Raw genomic sequence first — 26,775 nt, 5'->3', positions numbered from 1 at the left:
CTTTCCAGTCTTATTTCCTACTTCTTTAAAAGTAACAGAAACAATGAGAAAAAGAAGTTATGCCAGTTCATGGTGCTGCTGGCTGGTGTGAAATAATAATTTTTTCTAATTAAAGGACTTCTCCAGCTTACTAACTTGTTCGAGGCTCCCAGCTGCCTTTTAGTTATTTAACTGCTAAATGTTTAGTGAATAGTTTGCTATTTTAAAAACTCTTTTAAAAAAACTCTCTCCCTCATTAGATTAAGCTCAAAACATCTTAGCTGCCAAAAGAAAACTCAGCTTTAAGAAAACTTTTTCCCTACATGCTTCAACAGACCACAGGTTTTTATGCAGAACTATGAAGTAAGTTCACCAGAGAATGCCTGTTCAAGATTAAGTGCTTCAGAAATAAGCAATTTCCAGTTTCCCTCCTGCTATAAAAATTCAGGATCTTCTTTCAATTACCCCAAGCATTAATGAGTTGACTTTAAGAATTCAGAGTACTTTAGGATGGACGTCTTCCTCCATAAGATTATTTTAACTCCCCAGCACACTTGGGAGTCTTCTAAAGTAACTTAACATCTTTCAGCCATCTCCTTTCCAGCATCCCTTATCTCCTGGCATTGGACCAATCATACCCTACAGAGTCAGTTTTCACTTTTCTCCACAAATGGGTGGTATTCTCTCCTCCACATACACACTTGCCACACACACACACAGCATCAAGTGATCTGATTCCTAGAAGTTGAATGCAAGTTTTACGATCTTAATAGATTGATTCAACCAACACTTTTTGAATGCTAACCACGTGCCAGAGACTCTTAGGTCTTGGAAATACGGAGGGAAATAAGAAGTGATCCTTGCCTTTAATGGTTTAGAAAGATGATTTTAAATTTCTTCACTGCTTATCTAAGGCAGCAGGTTTAACCATGGGTGGGAGGGCTTGGGTGTGTAGGAAAGCACCATACAATATTTTCAGTCATATTTCTTTGTTCTGAGGATACATAGGACTCTATTACCCTCCATACATTTTATTATCTCCTTGCCTTTTTAAAAAATTACTTTGCTTCTACTTAGAAGCCTTTTCTATCTCCTTTTCCACTCTCAAATCCCAGATCAAATGTTACCGCTTGCTTAGTTTTTCCTGACACCTTCAGTTTTACAATTGTCCCCTTGTTATATACCTGCTATTGTTCCTGGCTTATTGCCTTGTAGTTATACTAGATACGTGAAAAGAGCTTTAAAATTTCCTGGTTTGTAATAAGCTCTCAAAAAATGTATATTTGAGAGAGACAGAGAGATCTGTGTGTTTATCACATTGCCTAAACTCTGAGTTCCTTAAAGAAAGGGCAGCGTGTTGTATTGTTGTTGTTTATTTGTTTGTATCACCATTTCTACCCTTTTGTTCAGTAGAGTGTATTTGATTGTTGAATTGGTGTGTTGAAAATTAGAGAAAATAAAAAATATGCCTGATCCGCATATTAGCCTTAAGAAGCTTGTGGTATTCACCTGCTTCTTGTTTGTAATGCAAAAATATACCCAAAGTAGCTATATTTTCTTTACTGTCATTCCTCAAGAATATTTAGATGGAGAATTTTTAGAATAATGTCCCCAAATGACTACTTTCATGAATCCTCAATGTGGATGTTTCTCTCTTACAAAATAAAGATAAAAGAATAATAACCTCTACAGAAATCCTTCATCTACAAAGCCTTGTCATATACACACTAGAGTATTTTGAAAATGTACTCTGACTGTGGTTAAAGGAATGGGTGATCTGTACATTTAAATATGCCGTTATTATTTAACAGATAGGGGAAAAAGCCATAGATAGTGATTACTAGTAAATAAGAGTTTTTATTAGCTTGTTTAAAAAGATGGATTCCAAACGCAAATAAGGCACATACCTATTTAACGGAAATAGCAGAAAGATTTAAGAAGCAATGAAATGTTTAAGGTGTTGATTGTTTTATTACAAATCTGAATTAATATTTAAAAAATTGTATACCATATGCCTACTTCGGCATTTTGTCTCCTTTAAATGAAACAGAGCTTAAAAAAAAAAAAAAGACCACAACAGCTAGGAAAAATTGCAAAGTCGTGCTATAGAGATATATATGTTGGATATGCTGATTTATACTTACTACTATTACCATGTCATCACAACTAACTGCAGCTACTAATGTCAATAATAATGATGACAATGGTAACTCCTTTTATTTGTATACTTTTACACATTGCAAGCCTTTCACTTACCTATTTTTGAGTCTCACAACAATCATGCCAATGAGTTTCCTTAGGAAAAATTCAAAGGTAGGAAGGTTTCATATGCAGGAAGATGTCCATTTGTGTGTTATATATAATGATGAAAAAATCAAAATATAAATGCCGAACTTTATTGGATCAATAAATATGATCAATCCATATGCTACATGGTTTAAAATATTAGTACGGAGTTTTTATGTCAGAAAGGAAAAATTATTTTGGTAGTCTGGTAGGAGGAAACAAGAATAATATATAGTTATATCTGTACTACTATTACAACTATGGAATCATTTCTGTGTATTTGAACAAGGCCTCAATGGTAACGTGGTCAAATATAAAGTTTGTTATGATGACATGTAGCACAGCAGTAAAGTGTTTGAATTATTTTAGATTTTCAGTAACACTGGTATTGTTCATAATAACATATACATGTTTAATATTTTAATAAATTAAGTGTATGTGCTTATAATATTTGCCAAATGCATGTATTAAATGAAACAATGCATTTCTTTAGGGTAAGACATTTTTCAAAAAAATGATTGTAGGTTCCTTCAACAGAATGTGATTCTCACCCTCCCCACCCCACCCCTTGTGCATCTGGATCACCAGGGGTGATTTCAAAGAATACTACTGCCCAGGCTGTACCCCAAGAGATGAGTTTTCAGCTGGTCTTGGATAGGGTCCAGACATTGGTTTGTTTGTTTTTAAGTTCTCTAGGTAATTATTTTGTGTAGCTTGGATTGATAACAACTAAAACAATTATAATACACAACTGAAATTTTATTATTAAGTTCCCTGAATTTAATATACATTACTTTAGTATACTTTAATATATACATCTTTAGCATACATAAGACTTTCAAGGTTAAGAATGCTATTTGGAAAAAAAAAAAAGAATGCTATTTGGGTGAAGACTGGTCTGATTTAAGGAATCATGAGTATAAAGTATCTTTATGCTATTAGAATGGCAAAGATTTAAAAATAATGATAAAACACAGTGTTGGTGAGAAAAATGAGCGCTGCCTACATTGTTTATAGAAATATAAATTGAATATATATTGATCAGCTTCACTGGAGGCAGTCTGACAATGTCTATCCAGAGCTTTAAAAATATGTAAACGTTTTGTCCCTGGAATTCCACTTTTAAGCATTTTCCCTTAGAAAATAATTGAGCATATTGGCAAAGATGAGTTAATAAGAATGTTTAGCATAGCGTTGCTTGAAATAGTAAAAGATTGTAAACAATCGAAATATCCACAACAATGGATTGAATCAATTATGTATATCCATACATGATACTAGTAAAATGGATCTATAGTTAACATGAAAGGATATTCACAATATATTGATAAATGAAAAAAAGCTGCAAAACAATATGATTCCATTCTTGTTAAAAAATATATGTAACGTGTATATATATTTCTGCATATATATATATATATATAGGTGGGAAAAGCCCAGAAAACTATACACTAAAATATTAATAGTTATCTACATAGGCACTTTTTATTTTCTGTTTTGTATTCTCATGCATATTCTATGTGGGGGGGGTTTTTCCACTAAAAGAAAGTACTGGTATTATAAATATAGAACAAAAACTTTTTTTTAAATGTAAAAATATATTTTGAAAAATGAAGCATTGTTACTTTTATCTACCCAATTGAATGGACTACAGCACAACTTCCTCCATTTTCACCTTGTCTGGTTGTGAAAAACAAAATATTTGATAGTTAGAAACAGGTATTGCTTAAAGTACTAAGCTTCTTCAATATATTCATGTTCAAAGTAAGTCAAGAAGTATGAAGTCAAACTAGTTTCATTAACATGTCAAATCATCTCTAATTACAGTTTGTCTGGCTAGAATCTACAGAGGACATGTAACATATTATTTGAAATGTATCTTGATGTATTTTTATAGAGTTGTCTTCCTTAACATCCATAATTAATAAGTGGGTTTTTTTCCCTTTATTTTAGGCGGTTCAGGACCATCATCCTCCATAGCCATAGCTGGCACCAACCACCCTGCCATCACAAAGACAACATCTGTCCTTCAAGACGGCGTCATAGTCACCACCGCAGCTGGAAACCCACTGCAGAGTCAGCTGCCCATTGGGAGTGATTTTCCTTTTGTTGGCCAGGAGCACGCACTTCATTTTCCATCCAACAGCACTTCAAACAACCATCTTCCACACCCCTTGAACCCCAGCCTCCTCAGTTCTCTACCTATCTCTTTGCCAGTGAATCAACAGCATCTCCTAAACCAGAATCTATTAAATATCCTCCAGCCTTCAGCAGGAGAAGGCAAGTCTGAGATCAACCTCCACCCTTTAGGTTTTCTCAACCCGAATGTAAACGCTGCTTTAGCTTTTCTCTCCAGTGACATGGATGGGCAGGTATTGCAGCCTGTTCACTTTCAACTCTTAGCAGCCCTGCTTCAGAACCAAGCCCACGCAGCTGCCATGCTTCCCCTGCCATCTTTCAATCTGACCATCTCAGATCTTTTGCAACAGCAAAATACCCCTTTACCCTCATTAACACAGATGACAGCCCCACCAGACCATTTGCCAAGCAATCAGTCAGAGAACAGCCGAGCTGAGACCCTTTTAACCAGCCCCCTGGGGAACCCTTTACCAAGCTTTGCAGGCAGTGACACTACTTTTAACCCCCTGTTCCTCCCAGCTGTCACTGGGGCCTCAGGATTAATGGCCTTGAATCCCCAGCTGTTGGGAGGTGTCCTGAACTCGGCATCGGCCAACACCGCTAATCATCCAGAGGTTTCCATAGCAACTTCTTCCCAGGCAACCACTACCACAACCACTACATCATCAGCAGTGGCAGCACTGACTGTCTCAACACTTGGTGGGACAGCAGTGGTGTCAATGGCAGAAACATTGCTGAATATATCTAATAATGCTGGGAATACACCTGGTCCAGCTAAACTGAACAGTAACTCTGTGGTGCCACAGCTACTTAACCCTCTACTGGGGACAGGTCTGCTTGGTAAGTTAAATTTTTTCACAAATTTTTACAAAAGAAACGTTTTTCTAATTCATTTTCTCCTTTTTAAAAAAACTCCATTTTGTCACACTATTTTTAAAAATGTTTTTGTTATGTCACAGCTTGCTTAAGGAACTAAATATAATAACACCCACACACAACCATAGTTATACAAACATGAAAATGACTTCTTCCTTTTCCCCCTATTCTAGCAATACTAAATATCATTTTAATCTGCTTTCTCTTCTAATTCTGATGCCACCTAAACCTAACCTACCCATCATTCTCTTAAGCCAAGTAGAGTCTTATTTTTCAAATACTTAAAGCACAGGTGCACCTTAAAAATAACATTTATTTGAATTTTAGTTGGTGTGGCATCACAGGGTTAGTATGAGCAGCTGCACTGTGGATGAAAACGGTTTGAGGAAGTGTTTTTCCATGTGATCCCTAAATAAACAAAACTAAATGCTTATCCAGCAAAATAAGAAGCAAGGCATAATAACATTCAGAGTTAAAGTTTGCCCAAGTTCAAGGAAACAGAAGGCCCCAATAGCTACTGCTAGGTTTTCTCAAGCAGTATTATTCTTTAGAACTTTGTGGCTTAAAAACAAAATCCTTTATGTAGATTGTCTTATCTCAAAAAATTTAGAAAATAATGTCAAGTATGTTCAGCTGTTTGATGTGAGTAATTGTAATATAAAGTATAGAGATGATGTCCATAAAGTCTGGAAACATAGGCAAATATACATGATATTGTCAAGGGTATCTTCAGTATCTTAAAAAAATATGTTTCCAGATTTCATGGACACTTTTACAAAAAAGTTTAATTAGTTCTATTTGGCGGTCAAATCAATGTAGTTAAGTAACCTACAAAGCATTACAGATTTACAGATTTCAAGCTATAGGGCAATTTCTGTGACGTTATCCTCAAAATAATTTCAGTGTAATTTCAAAACAAGTTAATTTTGAATTTTGAATATAAATGTAGTTATTAACTAATCCTATCTGATTATATAATATTTATTTTTAATGACTGTGACAATGAATCCTTTTGTATTATTAGCTTTCTGTACAATTTTAGTTTTAAGTAACCAAAATACAAAATACATATTTTGTATAAAAAATACACATTAAAACAAAACAAAATACATATTTCTAGACCAAATCTGATTTTATTTGATGGTATTTATTGATGACTGTGGCTTGAGAACTAAATTTTGTAAACAGGCCTGATCAGACCCACTTGTTTTAACTATCTTGTCAAACACTTATGCTTGCTAAAGCAGTTAGGACTAATTTTAACTTTTAATTGTAGTTGCTCTAACAAAAATGGTTTCAGGGAATTCTATAACAATGAAAATCAATATATAAGGATTGGCTAGTAGATAGACCAAAGACTTAACTTGTCTCTCCGTGATACAAAATCAAAACACTAATTGTGAAAGATGAAATTAAATAATAAAACTACTCTTTCCTTACCACTTAGTAATACTTTGAGGAGAAAAAGAAAAAAGAATTACCATGTAAGTCTAGTTTTTAGTTTTTGTTTTAGGAATCCTCAACAAAGATAGGCATAGGACCTCCAAAGAATCACATTGACTTATATTTTATGTTTTTCAAACTATAGGTGACATGTCCTCAATAAACAGTACTTTGAATAACCATCAACTGACTCATCTACAGTCGCTGTTAAACAACAATCAGATGTTTCCTCCAACTCAGCAACAGCAGCAGATTCTTCAGGGGTACCAGAATCTCCAGGCTTTTCAAGGACAGTCCACAATTCCTTGCCCAGCTAACAATAACCCCATGGCTTGTCTGTTTCAGAACTTTCAGGTACTCTCCTTCCCTGGGTTACTTTAGTAGAAAACAATATTTACTATTTGTTTTACTTAATTGGGGGGGAAGAGACGAAAGAAGGTAGTTATGTACCTTTTCACCTTTACTTACTATTATTTCTCAATAATGAATATTGTTAAACATTCCAGTTTTTTGTGTGAAGCATTTTATTTTGTCTGAAGCATATCACTGGTCCTTTTGGAGCTGTTAGTAAAAACTGATCATGTTACCCTGTTAAACCCTTTTGTGGTTTCCCATCGCTCCCATGATTAAAATCCATATCCTTAACATGCTTACCCTGCCTCACTCTCCAGCCCCAGCTCTCACCACTCCCTGCCCGGCTTCAGCCACATGGTCTTCTTTTAGTTCTACAAACTGAATAAATTCATGGTAGATTAAGGAGCTGGATGGAAAGAGTAACACTAAATAAATACATGAAAAAAATATAGAAGATTTTAAAATAATCTTGGGGTAGAGAAGCCTCTTTCAGCAAGACACAAAACCAAGAAGTCAAAAAGAAAAGAGGTAACAGAATTGAATACATAAAACTTTAAAATCTGTATGACCAAAGGTATTCTAAACAAAGTTCAAGACAGGTGGCAACCTGGCAGAAAATACTTGCATAATAATAGCAAATAATTCCCATTCATAATATTTTTAAAGCCCCTACAAATTAGGAAGAAAAAAGATAATTGATTTGAAAAATGAGCAATAGAAATGAACAGACAATTCAGAGAAAATTAAATAATAATTAGTAATAAACATGAAAAGAATAATCAGAGTTATATAAATTACAACATTACTATGTTCATCAGATTGATGATATCCCTTGCTGACAGAGGCATGGGAAAATGGATTCTTTCAGATATATGTTTGTCTGATTGTATGCTGATATTGTCCTTTTGGAGGGTAAAAAAATATATATATATAAAATATATATATATTTATATATATAAAATATGTATATATAAAATATGTACATATATATACATATATTTATATACATATAAAATATGTATACATATACATATATACACACACCTCCTTTGACCCAGAAGTTCAACTTTTATGTATCTATTTTAGAGAAATCTTCAAATGTGAACAAAAGGGCACAGTCTAGAATGTTCATTACAACTTGATTTATGGCGTCAAAAATTAGAAACCACTTAAGCAGCCATCAGGAGGGAAATAGTAAAATATGTTATGCTATATCCATCTATCTAGTAGTTTACAAGATTAGGTAGATTTATATAATCTGATATAGAAGATCCACAAGATTACAGAGCTCCAATACTGTAGTATTATAGAACAATACTAAAATACAATACCATTTATGTGAAAGAAAGAAAGAAGGCAGGAAGAAAGGAAGGAATGGAAGAAAGAAGGGAGACTAGATATACACCTACACACCTTAAGGTATTAAAAACAAGTCTGCAAGGATGCACTAGAACATTGATTACTTCTGAGAAAGAAATGGCATCAGAGTGGCATGCAGAAGTACAGATTTGGGTGGGGAAGTGATGAAAGCTTTTCTCTTTTCTGACAATGAGAAAATGTTCATATATGTCTTATATAATAAAAGAATTTAGAAGGAAAGAGGACGTGTCACTGAGTAAATAGTTAGATAAAGCCTGAAGGGACTCCATTAGATTTAGCAGTAAGAGCATCCCCAGTGACTTGGTGGAATGCAGTTTTGGTGGAGTTGTGGGAGCAGGAACCAGACTGCAATGAATGTAAGGATGAGAAAAGAAAGAGTATGGATTACTCTTTCAAAAACTTTCAAAAACTTAACTATGAAGAACATACGAGAAACAAGGTAGTGCCCCAAGGCGGGTGTAGGTTGAATGCAAACTTGTAAAATATGGAAGCCACGCACATAGGTGAATGCTAAAGGAAAGAGACCAAAAAAAGTGGAAGAGATTGAACATAAAGAAGAAAAGGGGTAACAGATAAGGCAAGATCCCTGAGGAGAGGCTTGGGATCCACAACATGAATGGAGGACGACTCTCAGAGAGTAGAAGGGGCTCCTCTTACACTGGGAAGCAGGACAGGATCAGGGACACATATACTGCAGAGAAGTGTGTGCTGCCGGAAGGCAGGGAATAGCAGAGTATAAGAATTATGAGAATTCTTAACCTGTGAACTTCATTATCTCTAAGTAAGGTCATTTCCTAAGAATACTGTGGGATATGGTACAGCAGCTGGCTTGAGGAAGTGGATAAATACCTGAATAGTTGTGAGAGGGAGTGATACCTAACCAGAGAATCATAGGATTGATGGGAACGTAAGCCCCCAGCTGTGGTTGGAAGCCATAAGTTCCTGTGGATAGATACTCAGCATCCTCACTGTACATATAGATATATAAGGTAGGGAGTTAAATTGATCCACGATTGGGATTTTATCTGATAGGTGTAGACAAGGGGAGAATGGCATGAGTGTAGTTGTGTGCTGATAGATCCCAGGTTCTGGTTTAATAGGAAAGGATATAAAGACAGGAAGGGAGTGATCACTGTGGGGGAAAAATCCAAAGTATCAAGGGTCTATAGCAGCAATTCTTAGCTGAGGTTGGTGAAATTAGAATAACCTGTGGACTTTTTCAAATTGCACTCATCATTCCTGTCCTGAGTATTGATATTCTTCCCTGGCGGGCATTCCCTCCCTTCACCACTTCCCAATTAAGCATCACCTCTGTAGCAAGCCATTGTCACTGTTGGCAGCATGGGGGTGTCCCTCAGGCAGTGGCCTGGTAAGGTTCAAGAGTAGGCATTACTACCCTATTTAAAGACTTCAAAAATTTAGTGTCATATCAGAAATAGTTTATTGTTAAGAAAGGGGTATATGTATTTTGTTTTGTTTTATCTTATATTTCACTTAGATCAGTAGAAATATCAGTGAGTTAGAAATCATTTTTAAATCTGCTTTCCTTTTTAATTTGAGCTGTGCTGGTGACAGATTTGTTTCTCTCTTTGAATTCCAAGTTGCAAAACCTATAATGACACTGAAAACATGGAGTCATCACCTGGAAACATTTTGGTTTTGTTTTTTTTTTTTTTTTTGCGGTACGCGGGCCTCTCACTGTTGTGGCCTCTCCTGTTGCGGAGCACAGGCCCCGGACGCGCAGACTCAGCGGCCATGGCTCACGGGTCCAGCCGCTCCGCGGCATGTGGGATCTTCCCGGACCGGGGCACGAACCCGTGTCCCCTGCATCGGCAGGCGGACTCTGAACCACTGCGCCACCAGGGAAGCCCACCTGGAAACATTTTGTATCCAACCACCTCAACTTTAGTTTTCCTAGAGAGTGTTTAGTAATGATGATTTTTTAAAAAAACCTGTTACATGTTTTAATCAAAGAAACAGTACCCAAATATAATCAAGACATAAGGCTTTCTATACAGAGTGACTTTTAATTTCATTTTTGAGTCTTGTTCTTTCTTTATATTGCCTTCCTTGTTATATTTGTTTGTCTTCTGGTAAATCTTAAAATTATGGTCTTTCTCTTTAAGGACTTGAATATTTTTTTCTCTCTCTCTCACTGCTTCCTGTCTATTTCTTTAAGGTGAGAATGCAGGAAGATGCAGCTCTCCTAAACAAAAGAATAAGCACTCAGCCGGGGCTCACAGCACTTCCCGAAAATCCAAACACTACACTTCCACCTTTCCAAGATACATCTTGTGAGTTGCAATCGCGGATTGACCCATCTCTTGGTCAACAGGTGAAGGATGGCCTCATTGTGGGTGGCCAAGGTGATGCTTCCATAGATGCTATTTACAAAGCAGTTGTTGATGCAGCCAGCAAAGGAATGCAGGTTGTCATCACCACTGCAGTCAACAGTACAACTCAGATCAGCCCCATTCCAGCTCTGAGTGCCATGAGTGCCTTCACTGCTTCAATTGGTGACCCATTAAGTCTCCCCAGTGCTGTCAGTGCGGTCATTCATGGACGAAACATGGGCAGTGTTGATCATGATGGTAGGCTGAGAAGTGTAAGAGGGGCTCGGCTGCCCAGCAATCTGGACCATGGGAAAAACTCAAACGAAGGAGATGGGTTTGAATATTTCAAGTCGGCAAGTTGCCACACATCTAAAAAACAGTGGGATGGGGAGCAAAGCCCTGGAGGGGAGCGAAACAGGTGGAAGTGTGAGGAATTTTTAGATCATCCAGACCATATCCACAATAGTCCTTGTCACGAAAGACTCAACAATGTCTCCACACTGCCATTTCTGCCTGGGGAACAGCACCCAATACTGTTACCATCAAGAAACTGTCAAGGGGATAAAATTCTGGAGGAAAATTTCAGGTATAATAACTACAAAAGAACTATGATGAGTTTTAAGGAGAGACTAGAGAACACTGTGGAAAGATGTACACACATCAATGGGAACAGACCTCGACAGAGTCGGGGCTTTGGAGAGCTGCTGAGCACCACAAAGCAAGACCTGGTCCTAGAGGAGCAATCTCCGAGCTCCTCAAATAGTTTGGAAAGTTCTCTGGTCAAAGACTACATCCATTACAATGGAGACTTTAATGCCAAAAGCATTAACGGGTGTGTACCTAGCCCTTCAGACGCTAAAAGCATTAGTAGTGAAGATGACCTAAGGAATCCAGACTCCCCCTCTTCAAATGAATTGATACATTATAGGCCAAGGACGTTCAACGTTGGCGACTTGGTCTGGGGCCAAATCAAAGGACTGACTTCCTGGCCTGGAAAATTAGTAAGAGAAGACGACGTTCACAGTTCTTGTCAACAAAGCCCCGAGGAAGGGAAGGTATACCAATCTTTATCCATTGTCAAATACTAACCTTTGTTCAGATATCAATTATTATTTTTTTTATCATCACTTTGGATTCTTCATGACTCATTGAGGTCTCACAAACTTCTGGAGCATAAAATGAAGAGGGGATGGTTGTAGTCACCAAAATGTCGTATCGTCAAGGGGTGAGTTGTGAAGCATTTGTAGATCCCACTAGGGCTCAGGGTGGCTCTAACCCAAGAATCAGATTTCCAGAATTTTGTTAACTTTGCCTTCCTTCCTTGCATGTACCTAATTCTTCATTCATACACAGAGAATGAAGGCAAGTGGCAATGATGGGAGAAAAAAAAAATATGGTGGTTGCTGGAAACCAGCAGTGTGGCAGAGGTAGGGGTCCTCCCAGGCAGCAGGAAGTGCCCGGGGACTGCATCTCTCCCGTATGCTGACAGTGACACATAGAGCTGGCGAGAGGGTAAAATTGGGGTGGAGTTGCAGCCATTTCTGGAAGCAGCAGGTAACATCTGAGTTCAGAATGGAGTCTCCTTTCAGGAAACGTTCTGGGCCTTTATAACATATGGAAATGTTTAACCCCATAGTCTGGTTCTACTTAACACAATCTGATCACATAAATTCAATGAAAACTTCTCCATGAAACTACCATTCAATTTAGAAGAAATTAGTATGGGTCTTCTGAGCTTCTTTTTCCCCCTCACAATTGGTAGAATTGACTCACTAGGCAAGAAATATGCAGAATGTTTAAAGTAGATAGAAAAATTTATATCCGAGCAGGAGGAGATAATAATGTACATTCCCCACATATGATGAAGAAACGTAATTTTTCATCTCCTTAGGAAATAAAAATTCCTCTTACAGGTATATATTATTCTCTTAAAGAGTATATTGTATAAAGCTCTTTCAACTCTGCTCAAACCTCCACTGGCATTTAGGTTTCATGGCAAAGGAAACCAAAAGCATTCTTGCCAGCACAATAAAAGGATTGTCTTTCTCCAAATGACCAGGAGGTCCTTTAACCCGTTGCTTATAATGCCTAATATATACTTGTCAAGATACACTCTGGGCATAATGTTTCTACCTTTGATAAGAAAATGAATTCCATACTCCTATTCACAAAACATTTTATTCTCTAATCTCTCTGAGACCAGACAATCATTCTTTAGGTTGATAAACCTAAATATTTTTGACAGTTTATTCAAAATATAATTAGAAACAGCAAAACTGGGCTTTTATGATATAAACGGACCTGCTACACATACAAGATGTAGACATTAGACTGTTTTATAATCTCTGTGCAAATGAAACCAAGTCTTTTTTACGTGCCATTTTACCAAAAAAAAGCTTAACTAAGGAAAAGATTATGGCCTCACTTTCCTGGAAACATTCTTCCTGTCCTAAATGACTTGTCTAAATATCTTTTTATGTCCTCAGGAGAATAAAGGCATGTACTTTCAACACATTTCACATTAAACAGTGGTCCTAATCTTCTGCTTAGTCTGTGTTAGCAAATTCCTGAGATTTGAGTTCCTCACTGATGTTTAAGGAGATGCACTTAAAAAAAAAAACATTATCTAAGAGTCCAAGAAACATTTATTTTACTTTATTTAAATACTCAACTGATTTTCAGTCACTATAAAAGTGGTTCAAAAATCCAGATTCTTCTTCTTTATTATAGACAATAGGTAGATTCCTAATAGAGAGCATAAAATTGTTTCTGTAAATTCAAATATCCCCCCTCCCATTGGCTGACATTGTAATTTTGCATTCTCAAAACTTTGATATCAAAATCTTGATATCAAGATACACTAAAAATACTTCCGGTAAATCAGAAAAAGTAATTGAAAGCAAACATTTAGAGGTGAAAAACTGAAAATTTATAATAAAATATTCATGATAACACATGAAATGTTTATCTGTCATTAAAAATCAAGGTATAACAGCCTTAAAAGCTCTAGGGCACTTAACATTTAAAAAAACCCTCTGGTCTTTTCAGGACCTACCTCACTTTTGCACATAAAAAAACAAAGTGCTATTTCACAAACCCTTTTTCCCCCTATAGTTCACCAAACAAAGGAAAGGCTTCCTCATACCTTATTTAATGATGCCCAGCTAGCCAAACCCTGTTCTCAGTTTATAATACCAAGAAAGGTGAAATTTCAAACACAGATCTCTCTGACTTCAAGCCAGATGTCCTCTGCCTCATGTCTTGGTGATCCTGGTCTACCTAGAAAGGATTAAACTATGGTTAATATCTGTGTAAGACAAAGCATGATCTATTTGAAAAGATCTCCTATAAAACATGGTTTACAGTAAAATTGGTTTAAAATTGTGAACCAATTATGATGTAAATTTTATTTACATTGAACTCCTTAGTCCTCACAGTATTGGATAAAGTCTTCCACGTTTATAACTAGACTTCTGCTTTTAGAAAGGTAAGCAGTGTATTAGGTTTCCTTCCATATACTGCCTGACATTTTAATGAAGTCAAGAGAGGAAGACAGAGACTGACTTCACAAACTATTTGTTTATTATAGTAAAATCTTACTAATTCTGTCTTGCTGATGTGGAATGTGGGACCATTTCCCCCAGTATGTGTCTCTGTAGTATCTCAGAAGAAAAGGTTCGCTAAACAGTTTGCTTACACATGATTATTTAAAACCTTCTTAGCCTCTCAGATTTTCATACTAGTATTTCTGTGTCCACCCAAGTATGTAACTTAATCCAAGATCCTGTCAGATCCCACCAGATAAAATCTGTGTTAACTCAAGTTTTAGAATAGATTTATTATCTTACCTCCTCCCATCCCTCACATCTCACAAACTTATCATTTGTTTTCTGTTACAATCTTTGTTCTCAGCAAGTCACTTCAAATCCTTTTTGGAAGCAGGCAAAGTAGAAAAAATAATAATAATTAATGAACACGACTGCAGGTTACTAGTTCAGATCAAGCCAGGCCCCTCTCATGTTTTCAGGTTGCATGAGTGGTCTCTGGACTGAGAGGTCAGGGCTGTGATTGGAGCAGGCGCTGAGATCTCCAAGTTGTCCATAACCTGATACTTTAGCCAACTGTTTGTCATGATAGTAAATGACTTGGTCAGCTTAGAAAGACATTTTTAATCTTCCGTGGGGTGTTAAATGTAGAAGAATTACTAATAATGCATTAGAAATGTCCTGCAATTTCTGAGATTCCTTTCTAGGAGGTATGATTTCTAAATATCAAATACTGTGTGAACACAGTCCTCAGAGAACTAGAGAGAAAGCCAGGTGTGGCAAAAAGAGGCCTGGGCTTCGGGCATTCTTGTGTGGGCTTAAACTCACCTCTGCCAGTTACCTAAATGGTCCTGAATAGGTATATTAATCTCCAGAGCTGAAATCTCCTCACTGCTCAAGTGGGAATATTAATTCCTACTCAGAATGATGTTTAAGAATTAAATGCATTACCATAAATAGATGGTACACAAAAGAGGCTCAGTAAAAGTTAGCCTCCTCCTCTCTGTTGTCTATATTAGACAACCTTATGTATATGTGCTGCCAAAGCAAGCACTGTATTAAACAACCTTAGGAATTTGGATTCCGCCATTATAGAATTGTGGTCATTTGACCTTCATTATTGTTTACCTATGCATTATCTGTGTAAAAAGGACTTACTAACCAGGCTGGGGGTGAAAGGATAATAATAACATATTTAATGAATGAAATAGTTTATAACTATTTTTTCCGAACCTCAGGACATTGCATACAAATTGGCATATCTGATTATAAATTACTATTAGCTGTTCATTTTAAGCAGGAGTTCTACTTGGAAGAATTTTAAAGCACTTAGTTTGTTGAGTGAATTTGAAAGCCCCCCTCTCCTCAATGTTTCTAAACACTATAAACTCAGACTTTCTTCCTCTACCTTCCTACCCCACAAAACACTCAACAATAATTAGTGGAGATTTTTAACAGTCTGTGTAAAGTTGCACTGAATCACCCCTATATAATACTGTCCCAATATTGAAGCTATGTGACAGCACCGAAGGATGTTATGTGCCTTATATAATGCCATTCAGGAAGTGGTATCTCCTTACTGATTCATTTTTTCCTTTGACTATCAGTTTGTAACGAAGTACATTCTAGAAGATATTTATACTTTTTCTAAAGAAGTGGTACAAGCTTCTATCTGAGCCATGAACCCTTTATAGTTTCAGATTTAGTGGCCAAGAATAAGACCTCAGTGCTTAGTCATGGCTGGAGAAATGTACTGCCAGATCTTGGCACAGTATTAAGGAATTCTTGGAAAGGAAAATGGCTTCCACTGGCATTATACCTATACACTATGATGTACAAACATTTTAAGCCTGTGCAACTATGGGGGGTAATGGTTATCTTTATGTATTTATTTCAATAACTATTTTAAAACAGGAAAAAATGCTCTTTTTTTCTAAGATATATTTTGTAATTATCATCCACCATCTTTGATCTTACATTAACTAGCCTAAAAGGATTGACTATCAAGTAATAATCAAAAAATAAAATTCTTATTTTTTTCTGAGTAGATTATTTTTACTCTTTTTGCACACTGTCCCATTGGTCTCCATATTTCATTGTTACATTCGATGTGTGTTCTGACTCAAGCCAAATTTAGGAAAGAATTTATTTCTATATTGGCACCAAAATGTTCCCTTTCAGTGAAATGTTTGTTGTTGTTGGACAGGTAGAGACATCTCCTGATTACCCAGAAAAGTTCTACATGTTGGTTCAACACCACTTGGTTAAATGAAGACGTTTTTAAAAGCAATGGGTAGGGTGCTCATTCTCTAGACTCACACTTTGACTTTTTTCCACATGGTTATATTTGACAGGTAGAGATTAAAGTAGCTCTCTGAATGGTTGTTTAAAACAGAAAGAACTCATCATTATTAAAACTCATGCCAGATTTTTTTTGACACAATCACTTTCTGTATGTCAGTTCAGTATCACATGCACTCACGTTTTGATGTTATGGAGCAAAACCAGAGATAGCTTACAGTGGCATTCTGGGGATGTGTAACTTGAGAAATTGAGCCGGGGAACTAAATTTGGGAGGTATGCCCTCCTGTGAGGTTTAAACACTGTTACTTTGAAGAACATTCTTTCTGGGCTTGATTATCAGTGTTAACTATTTATATTCTTTGGTACTATCATTCTCTGTTGAAAGTGTTCTTTGTGTATTCCCTTTGCCTTATGTATTTTCTTAACCACTTCTGGAAATGAATTATTTTCTCTATACCCAGTCAATATCCACAATATTTCGGCTGCATTTTGGCTGGTGGGGCGGCTGGGGCAATCAATGCTCTGTAGCAACAGAATCTTTTTGAGAAAGGAGCAAAATCGTTTTTGCAAAGGAATAAGCAAGATAAAATCCAGGCAGACAAAGTCAGTGCCTGATCAAAATTTGAAAGGTAATAAACATGAAAAACTAGGTAACATCAAAAATATGAATATTAGGGAAAAGACTAAACTGAATACAAAGCTTAGGTAAACTTTAGTAAATTGTGGAATACCATGAACTTTTTTTTTTTCTGAGAAAGATTAAAGAGGAAAAGGAGGACTGTCTCCATTCATTGATAACTGAGACCAAGCACAGAGTTCTTGAGCTTGTTAATACAGTTGTCATATGGTTAGTAGCAAATGAAATCTCAGGTATGAGGCAAATACATGCTTCTGTTATATGGACTTTTAAACAGTGTGTCCTTAGAAGTACAAGTTTATTCAAAACATTTAATTCTATATGTCATATGGATCTATATGAAATGTATTGTCATATTTAGAATAGATTTACTCTAGTCCTATAGTATAGTTCTCTAGTACTTAAAAACGCTGCTATCTGAACTGAAGAGGAAAGGAAACCAAGAAAAAGCCTCAGATAATGCCACTGACTAAAACTGTAATAATGTGGATTTGCTTAGTCCCTTTGAAAAAAATCGTGATTCACTTTATGGATTTTTCCTTAAGTGCTATTGTTGGAAAATTAGATTCATCCTTTCTGTCACAGGTGAGTCAACTTTTTACCCCCAAATTATTTGTTTATCATTAATTCCCATACTTGCAAAACTGTTGAAATATTGCACCTAAGTTAGCAAGACATTTTCAGCTTGAAGATTAAAATAGTTACTATTAAAATAGTTACTATTTAATAAATATTTGATAACAACAAACCTAATAAATGCCTCCTATTTGCTTATTGCTTCAGAACTGCATTTCCCAGACTTCAGCTCAAGTCACATGGTACCTGTACTATTAGTTAAAATTTTTCTTTAAATTCATTTACTCATTTATATATTCATTCAACAAATATTTTGGGCACGTATTATGTAGGCACTATTCAAGCCACTTTAAAAATAACTTCTAGTCTTATTCTAAGATATATGTGAAATCACAGGTATAATGTTTTCATATTTTTCTAATATAAATTTATATGGGTATATAACTATTAAAAATGATTAAAGGTCTGTCCATGTTCCACCTAAAACAATTTCACATGCCACCGGTGGCACTTTGGGAAAGGCTGCTTTGGTGTTTATAAAGCACCTTCCTATTTATAATCTTTTTAGATCCTCTCCATAAAGATGTGCACAATTATTTCCATTTGGAGCTCAGGGAAGTGGCATTCCTAAGGGCACAAGTCACAAGCAGTTAAACCAGGCCCCAACCCTGGTCTCCTAACTCTAAGCTTAGTACTCTTTGCATAATACCATTCCCCCAACAACAGGAGCTGATGACACTGTAGAAATGGGATGGGAAGTGAAGAATGAAAAGGGGCGATTGAGGTCAGCTGTTTTATCTCTGTTATGAAATCTGTGACGTGGCTCTGCTCTATCCTTTGACCTTTGTGTGACAGCTTTGCCTCAGCACTAAGTACCAACAAAGTAATCACCAAGAGATTTAATCCTGTTATCAGGGATTAAAGCCTGCAGGGAGTTTTGACATCTTCTCTAGTTAACTGGCTCTATTCAAAAGTGATCTAGGATCTTTGGTCCAGGTTCTTCTAATACATACTATACCTCGCTTTCAGAGGGTCACTTTGGCTCTCTGAAATGTTTGTGTCTCCTTTTGTCATAAACTTACTTCTGAGATACACTACATGCTACTGTGCTGACCCCAGATCAAACTTAATTAAATTACCAAATGTTTAATACGTGCCTTTTGAACAGAATAAGCAACCAGAGCTTCAGACTTGTTCAGAAAACTCAAACTTCCACCATATAATAATGTCTGGCTCTATGGGTATGTTTCTAACCCTACAGACAGACTACAGGACTATTTATGTCAAAGAATTATTATATCTAAAGAATCTGAATGAAAGAAGGGATTTAGTATTCAACATATGTGTATATTGATACCTGAGGTAATATATGTACTATAAATACATATAAGTTCTGGATATCTTTTTCTAATTCTAGAATGACATATGTGCAGAGTTATACCATGATAGCCATTACTGTTAGCATCATCACTGTTAGAATGAGAATATGTTGGCAGATTATTGGTAGAGATACATTATAAAGTTCTCCCCCAATTTCTCACCAAGATAGGAATCACCTTATGGAGCTTCTGCCTTTTGGATATACAGGAATATAAGATTATGAAATTACAGATTAAAATAGTGTCTTAAATTACTTGCTCCTTCAGTGTAAGTTTTATTTTAAAATATGTATGTGTTTAATCTTTTTAATGTTATATTTATGTATTTGATTCCCAGTACTTTCTTCATTTACCAGTTAGCTAAGTAATTTATGAGGGAGTATTCATTAAATCATTAAATATGATTTCTATTTGACTAGAGATGGAATTTATTTTGTTGTTCCCTGATACCTTTGGTGGGGGAGGGGGTGGGTATCTTTAAAGACTTTCTTGAATATTGTGGAAGTAGATGAATATTTCCCCAGAACAAACACACCCACTTCATGTATTATATTTCATAATACAGAAGAGTACTAAACTTGTGAAACCAAATAAACTAAACATTACTTGTGGATATGTATGATCTTGTCATCTCAGAAATACAGAGTGATGTGTGTCTTACTTATATTTAGTTTCAGAAAGCACCGTCATTGCTTTCTCTTTCAAGGTCATTGAATCCTTTATAAATAATGTAATTTATTATGAGATACCATAGAACCTTAGAGGCATATTTAAATGAAGAAATCATGGTAGAGAATTAGTTCAAAAAAATCACCAGAAAATTATCCAAGCATAAAAAAATTTTTGAAGATAAGTTTGAGCAAGTATCATCTAAATATCTATAAAACTATAATTGGATTTAAAATAATTTGACCTAATTTTTTGAGTATTATGTATATACATATATACCTACATGTGTATATATGTGTGTGTATATATTTATATATATACCTATATATATTATGTATATTTCAATGTATATTAGAGTTGGTGTGGTGGAGAGAGGCTGCTTTGGAGTCAGGTCTGAGTTTCAGTGCTGGCCATGTTGCTTAAACTCACTTAGTCCCATCTGTAAAGTGACAAAACAATACTAGTGTGCAGTATTACCACATTAAATAATAAAAGAGTACCTTCTACATAATAACTGCACAAGAAATGCTTTTACTGCCCCTTATTTCTTAATTAAAAACAAAAATAGATGATTTTTTAAAAGTAGTTCAACCTAACTTAGTTTTTAAAATTAAGACCAATTGGGTAAGTTTTCATTGTGATGTGTTGCTTTGCTTCACTGTGAATCTGCTTTCTGTTGCCTGCGTCAATCCCTACTGAGATCTCTCACTACACCAGTTTGTGTCTAATAGAAGTTTATGTTACAGGAGAGCTTTCTCCTGGCTGCCAAGAAAATAATTTAAATATAAGCAGAATTAGCTATAAATTACATAAATGTAAGGTGTGAAATATCTTTCATACTTTCTTTGTGTGAGTGAATGCACAATAGAACCTCATTTCTAATGTGAAATGTGAAAAGGTATCCAGGCACCTTTTTTTAGAAAACAACACATGGATATATTCATCTTACTTAAGCTTTTCCAGTCATCCCATAAGACACTTCATCACTCCTGTAGAATTGTTACTGGAACAAAGTTCTCTCTTGTTCTGGCACAATACATTAGGTATCCCCAATGAACGTGTGTATATAAGACATTTGGATCCTTTGGGACAAAATACAGAAGTCATGAAAAGGAAAATGTTTCCATTATTTGACTGTTTTTCTCATTGAATAATTAGAAATGCTTGTTTTCAGACTTGATAATGGAGACCCTTTGTTAATCATTACTGTGTACTGGATTTGAAGGGGTCAAAGAAAAATTATTTATGAATGGTGTTCATGAGTCAGGAAGATTTAAAGACAAAAGTTAATCATTTCCTTGCTTATTAGTGTAAATTTTTTTACCCACTAGGCGTTTTGGCAACCTCTGAATTTTTATACAAAAGTAGTGTAGGGGTGAGGGAAAAACTGGGTTAAGGGATGGTGGGGGACTGACTGTGAAGCTATATTTACACAGCAAGGCAGTACTGTTTCTACTTAGATTGTGTTCAAGATCAATAAAAGTAGCAGTGTTTTTCTAAATGTGTTTTTATTCACATACAACATTTCCTATTTATTAATTGCTTTTCTTAGGAGAAGTGGCCTCAAGAACCATGATAGAGTTTATAAGGGGCAGGTGGCAAAGGCTGCACCTCCCCTTCCCCACTAATCCCCCAGCCACCATTTAGTGACACACTGCGATGAGATAGCAGATGTCACATAACCTAGGCTGGGGGGGGGGGGGAAGCAGGACAGGGGAGAGGACACGCCCATCAGGTGTAGCAACACCCTCTTCCCACATCATTAAGGAGGACGTGCAGCTTAGTGCCCCACTCGTTCTCTGGCCTCTGCAGAGCCTAACGCATACTGAGTAACACTAGCTGCTCTCTGCTTAGCTAAGTGTTCAGCGTGACTTGTTGCATTTTAATTCTCACGGCGATGCTAGCAGGAAGGTAGGTATTATTGTCCTCATTTTAAAGAGGAGGAAACTGAGGCTCAGGAAATTTAAGTGTTTTATTCGTGCTAGAAAGTGAGGAGGTGGAATTCAGACTTCCATCTGCTGGCTCCAAAGTCGACCCCCTTCACTAACCACCGCTTTTGTTCATCCGTAATGAAATACAGCTTTGCAATTGCTGAGCATCAGGCAGTGCAGAAAGCAAACCAGGATCTCCTGCTTATATGATTTTGTGAAATGAAGGTTATTTAAATTCCAAGTTTTGTTCTTAAAACATTATTTTGAAAATGTTGACACTTTTGAAAGCCAGTCTTTCATTTCCCCTGATGTTGCAGCCTGGGAGCCGCAGAATCAACCTCTGCTGGAGTGAGGACAGAGCATTTGACAGGGCAATGAGGGTTAAGCCTCCCTTCCCCCGTGCAGCACCTGCTTGTACAGCAGGAAAATAAACACACTGTTAACAATTGCAGGTCTGGGTAATGTGGTTTGGTCTTCATGCCTTCACTCAGGTGGAGCCCGAGAAGTTGAAGACACTAACAGAAGGTTTAGAAGCTTACAGCCGAGCCCGGAAAAGGAACAGAAAGTAAGCGCTATTTTTTTTCCGTTTTGTTTTTCAAGGATATAATTTACTGGTTTTCCTTCAAAGGGACAATGAAATCTCACTGATTTTGTCCATCTTGGTTCTTGCCTAAGTACTGCTTAATAGTTATCATCCAAGAGGACCATTATAGATAAATTAGCTACACAGAAAATATTTTCTTAACAATTTATACTGTGTGTGGGGTTTCCCACTTCATCAGCTCTTTCCTTACTCCTTCCGTCTCCATCCCTCCCATTTAATGGGAAAGAAAATATGATTAATATTCTCAACATGTAGCAGTTAGTCTCTGAAAGTGTAGCAAAAGTATATCCCCTTGTAATTCAAATACTTTGGGAGGGGGAATACCCCCTCACCCCTAGTTGTACACATGTGAATAACTTTGGCAGATTAACTGTTAGTCAGAGTGATGGTAAATCATTACTTTTTCTTGGGGCAGGGGCAATAGGCTTTCTTTGGAATTATAATAACAAGTTGAACTTTGGGACATTATTATTATTCAATTTTTTCTAGATCTTTATAGTCTGAGTAAATGTAATATGGACAAGTAGATAATGTTTGAAACACAATTTGACTGTAATGCAATGTAGTTTTATATATCATAACTATTATTTCATTTTAAGGTAGAGAACTATAAATGTGCTTCTGTATATGTACATGGAAAGTTATTTTAAATATGTATATAATCAATACACCTGTTCAGTTACTATAATTTTCATATTATCCAACATCTAAGAAGTATGAAAACATAATGATTAGTAGTGTATCTTGTATAAAAGACTTATATAATGATAATAATATCTATTAAAGGGCACTCATTCTCTTAGTGGTGTCTTCAGTAATTCTTGCCAGAGCTAAAATTTTAGAACTCAACAAATCTTGGGGAGACTCTCTTCACCTCACTAGAATGTCTCAAAAAGATGCCAGCTGCAAGGAGTAAACTCCTGTGCTCCTATGTTCGGGACTCCTTTGGAAGGTAGCAAGTTGGCACTGGTTGTGGTGAGGGCCAAGTGAATTGCCAGATTCACTGTAGATAAGGCACACAGTGAGGCAAGTCCCCTCCCCTCTATTCTGACTGCAGTGACACAATGCAGAGCTTCGCAGTAGAATAAAGCCTATAAAATTCATACAAGGTCTGGATGAAAGGAGGGAAATTGCAAACTACCTAAGTCACAAATTTTCAGTGGGGCGTTTGCTTTAGAATATTCAATAGTACTTGTTTTTTATTTTTATTTTTTATAAATTTATTTATTTATTTATTTTTGGCTGTGTTGGGTCTTCGTTGCTGTGCGCGGGCTTTCTCTAGTTGCGGTGAGCGGGGGTAGGCTTCTCATTGTCATGACTTCTCTTGTTGCAGAACACAGGCTCTAGTCGCGCAGGCTTCAGTAGTTGTGGCTTGCGGGCTCTAGAGCTCAGGCTCAGTAGTTATGGCACACGGGCTTAGTTGTTCTGCGGCATGTGGGATCTTCCCGGGCTAGGGCTCAAACCCGTGTCCCTTGCATTGGCAGGCAGATTCTTAACCACTGCACCACCAAGGAAGCCCGATAGTACTTGTTTATTGATGTAAAATATCCCTGAAATCTTTTCTTTGGTGAGGTATGCCAGTTAGCTGGATTATGTGCAATATATCCAAAACTGTTGATAACACAGAAATAAAATAACTCCTCCAAATATTTAGATATACTGCCTTGAAATGAGCTGTATTTTCCCCATAAATTTGCTATTAAGCAATTTCTGAAAGGTAATGAGTAACAAACAGCAGTTTAAGCATTTTTCCTCAAAGCCAGTTTACTATTTCTGGTGAATTTATACGAGTCCTAAGTGGCATTATCTAAAGGAAGTCTCATGAAACCATAAACTTAAGAGTATGGATTGGAGAGGTAAAAGACAAAAATATGAAGCAAAACAGTTTTGTTTATCAGACTGTTGTCTAAGTAAACTGACTTGCCTTATAAATGCCTAGTAGAATACTCTACATTTTGCATATATGATTTAAAATCCATTTTTCTATTCTCCCAATCAGAAGATGGGCCAGAATTACTGAACCCATTTATAGATGAGGACACTCAGACCGAAATAGCTTAAATAATTAGTTGAAGGTTACATAATGATAAATGATAGTTGAACCCAATCACTTATTTATTTATTTAATCATTTATTTATTCTCCAATTTAAGGAGATTAATTTAGCAAAAAATCTGTGCCAACCAGGCACAGTGCTATAGTCCCTGGACATCACTGTTTAGTGAAGGAGGCAGATGTAGAAACAAATAATTAAGATGCTAAAGTTGCAATGACAGGAATATGTATAGTATATTTTGGGATCACAGAGAAGTGGCATTAAACTCAGGTAATGGAAGACGTCCTAGAGGAGGTAATAGCTGAGCCAAACCTTACACACTGCATAGGTATTAGCCAGACACAGAAACGAGGATGATGCGGTGGGGGTGGGAGATAGCATTTAGATAAGATCAGCAGCTGGATTTAGGGGACAGGAAACTGTAAAAGATGAAGCCAAAGATATAATCAGGAGCCAGACCATAAAGGGCCTAGTAAGGCCTCGTGGGTCTTTATGTTATTGGAAGTGCCTGAAGGGGACAGGTGGTTGGATTTTCACTTTAGATATAGCTATATGCAGGATAAATTTTAGGAGAACAGTATTGGAGACAAGGGCATCCACTTAGGAGGCCTTGTCAGAGGACAGGGGAGGATGAGGACTCAGACCAGGAGGGGAGCCATGAGAATGGAGGAGAAGGAATATGATCAAGATATATATATATTTATATATATATATATATATATTTAGGAGGTAAAACTGACAGAACATCATGGTGATTTGGTTGGAATGTGAAGGAGAGCGAGCAATCAAGGACAACTCTCAGGGTTTTAGCTTGGGTGACTTCATGGGTAGTGTAAACTGAAGTGGGGAACACAGGAGAAAACTGTTGAGTGCAGTGTGAGGTACCTGTGATCCCACAGGTACAAGTCTGAAACTGGGAAGAAGTGGTATTTGATTATGTAAAACTGACTGCAGTCACATATTACCAATTTGAATGGTGGGCTAAGGATTGAACGCTGGGGCACTTGAACATTTACTAGAGATAATGAAGGAGATGGGAATAGTGATCAGAAAGGAGGAGGAGAACCAGGGGGTAGGGGAGTTGGTTTTTGACCTGAGTTGAAATCCTGTTTCCATCACTACATAGCTATGTGTACCCTTGGGTACGTTATTTAACCTCTCTGAGCCTAAATTCTTCATTTCTAAAATGAGGATATTAATTCCAACCTCTTAGAATTGTTATAAAGAGAACCTTAACATGGTATTTAGTAAACAGTTATTTTTATTGTAAACAGTTATTTTAGTAAACAGTTATTTTTATTGTAAAGATACAGTTGAAACAAACAAAATCATCACGTATTTTTGCCAGTTGAAACATTCTATCACCATATTAGACGTTTAGAGCATTATGTAGTCATTTTAATTCTCAATATCCTATAATCAAATCAAACTGTACAATAAATAAATATCTTTAAAGTGATGTGCTTATTACAGCCTAATCACAAAAGAAATATTAATGTATTTATTGAAGAATCACTCAGGGTCATTTTCTACTTAAAAGAGGAAATAGCTTCATTAAAGAAAAAGATTACATAGCTTTTAGATATGATTTTAAGTAAGGATCAAATCTTCTGCCTATATGTACATATATATTTGTTCAGTAACCTTATTTTTATGAATCTGGAAAGTGATAAAGTAATAACATAAATCACACTTTTACTTTAAAACCAAGAAATGATACTTATTGTATTAAATTGTCTTTATCTTTTAAAATTGAAATATAGTTGGTTTACAGTATTACTTTCAGGTATACAACTTAGTGATGCAATATTTTTATAGATTAAACTCTGTTTAAAGTTATTATAAAATACTGGCTATATTCCCTGTGCTGTATGTTATATCCTTGTATCTTATTTTATACCTGATACCTTATACATCTTAATCCCCTTCCCCTATCTAGCCCTTCACCCCACCCCCTCCCTACTGGTAACCACTAGTTTGTTCTATGTATCTGTGAGTCTGTTTCTGTTTTGTTACATTCATTTTTGTTGTTTTTTTTTTTTTTTTAGATTCCACCTGTAAGTGAAAACATACAGTATTTGTATTTCTCTGACTTATTTCACTAAGCATAATACCTTCCAGGTCCATCCATGTTGTTAAAAATGGCAAAATTTCATTCTTTTTTATGGCTGAGTAGTATTCTCATTGTATATATATACTACTTCTTTATCTATTCTTCTGTTGATGGACACACTTAGGTTGCTTCCATATCTTGGCTATTGTAAATAATCCTGCTATGAACATTA

At 36.1% G+C, this 26,775-nt stretch overlaps 1 protein-coding gene across 12 annotated transcripts in view; it reads left to right on the top strand.

The window, feature by feature from the left end:
* MBD5 (methyl-CpG binding domain protein 5) overlaps positions 1–26,775 on the top strand; it is a 407,333-nt gene that overhangs the window by 368,708 nt on the left and 11,850 nt on the right. For 8 of the 12 annotated variants that reach the window (XM_070045989.1, XM_070045986.1, XM_070045984.1 and 5 more), the window contains 4 exons: positions 4,219–5,244; positions 6,869–7,077; positions 10,637–11,845; positions 22,284–22,396. In XM_070045989.1, the coding sequence (XP_069902090.1) occupies positions 4,219–5,244; positions 6,869–7,077; positions 10,637–11,845; positions 22,284–22,396 (2,557 nt within the window). The remainder of the gene's footprint in view (positions 1–4,218; positions 5,245–6,868; positions 7,078–10,636; positions 11,846–22,283; positions 22,397–26,775) is intronic. The other 4 variants (XM_070045994.1, XM_070045993.1, XM_070045992.1 and 1 more) reach the window with 4 other exon arrangements.

This window comes from Globicephala melas, chromosome 7 (assembly GCF_963455315.2).
Source record: "Globicephala melas chromosome 7, mGloMel1.2, whole genome shotgun sequence".
In the NCBI taxonomy this organism is placed as follows: Eukaryota; Metazoa; Chordata; class Mammalia; order Artiodactyla; family Delphinidae; genus Globicephala; species Globicephala melas.
The sequence above is the reverse complement of the archived record's forward strand: the minus strand, read 5'-3'. Positions and strand labels throughout refer to the sequence as shown.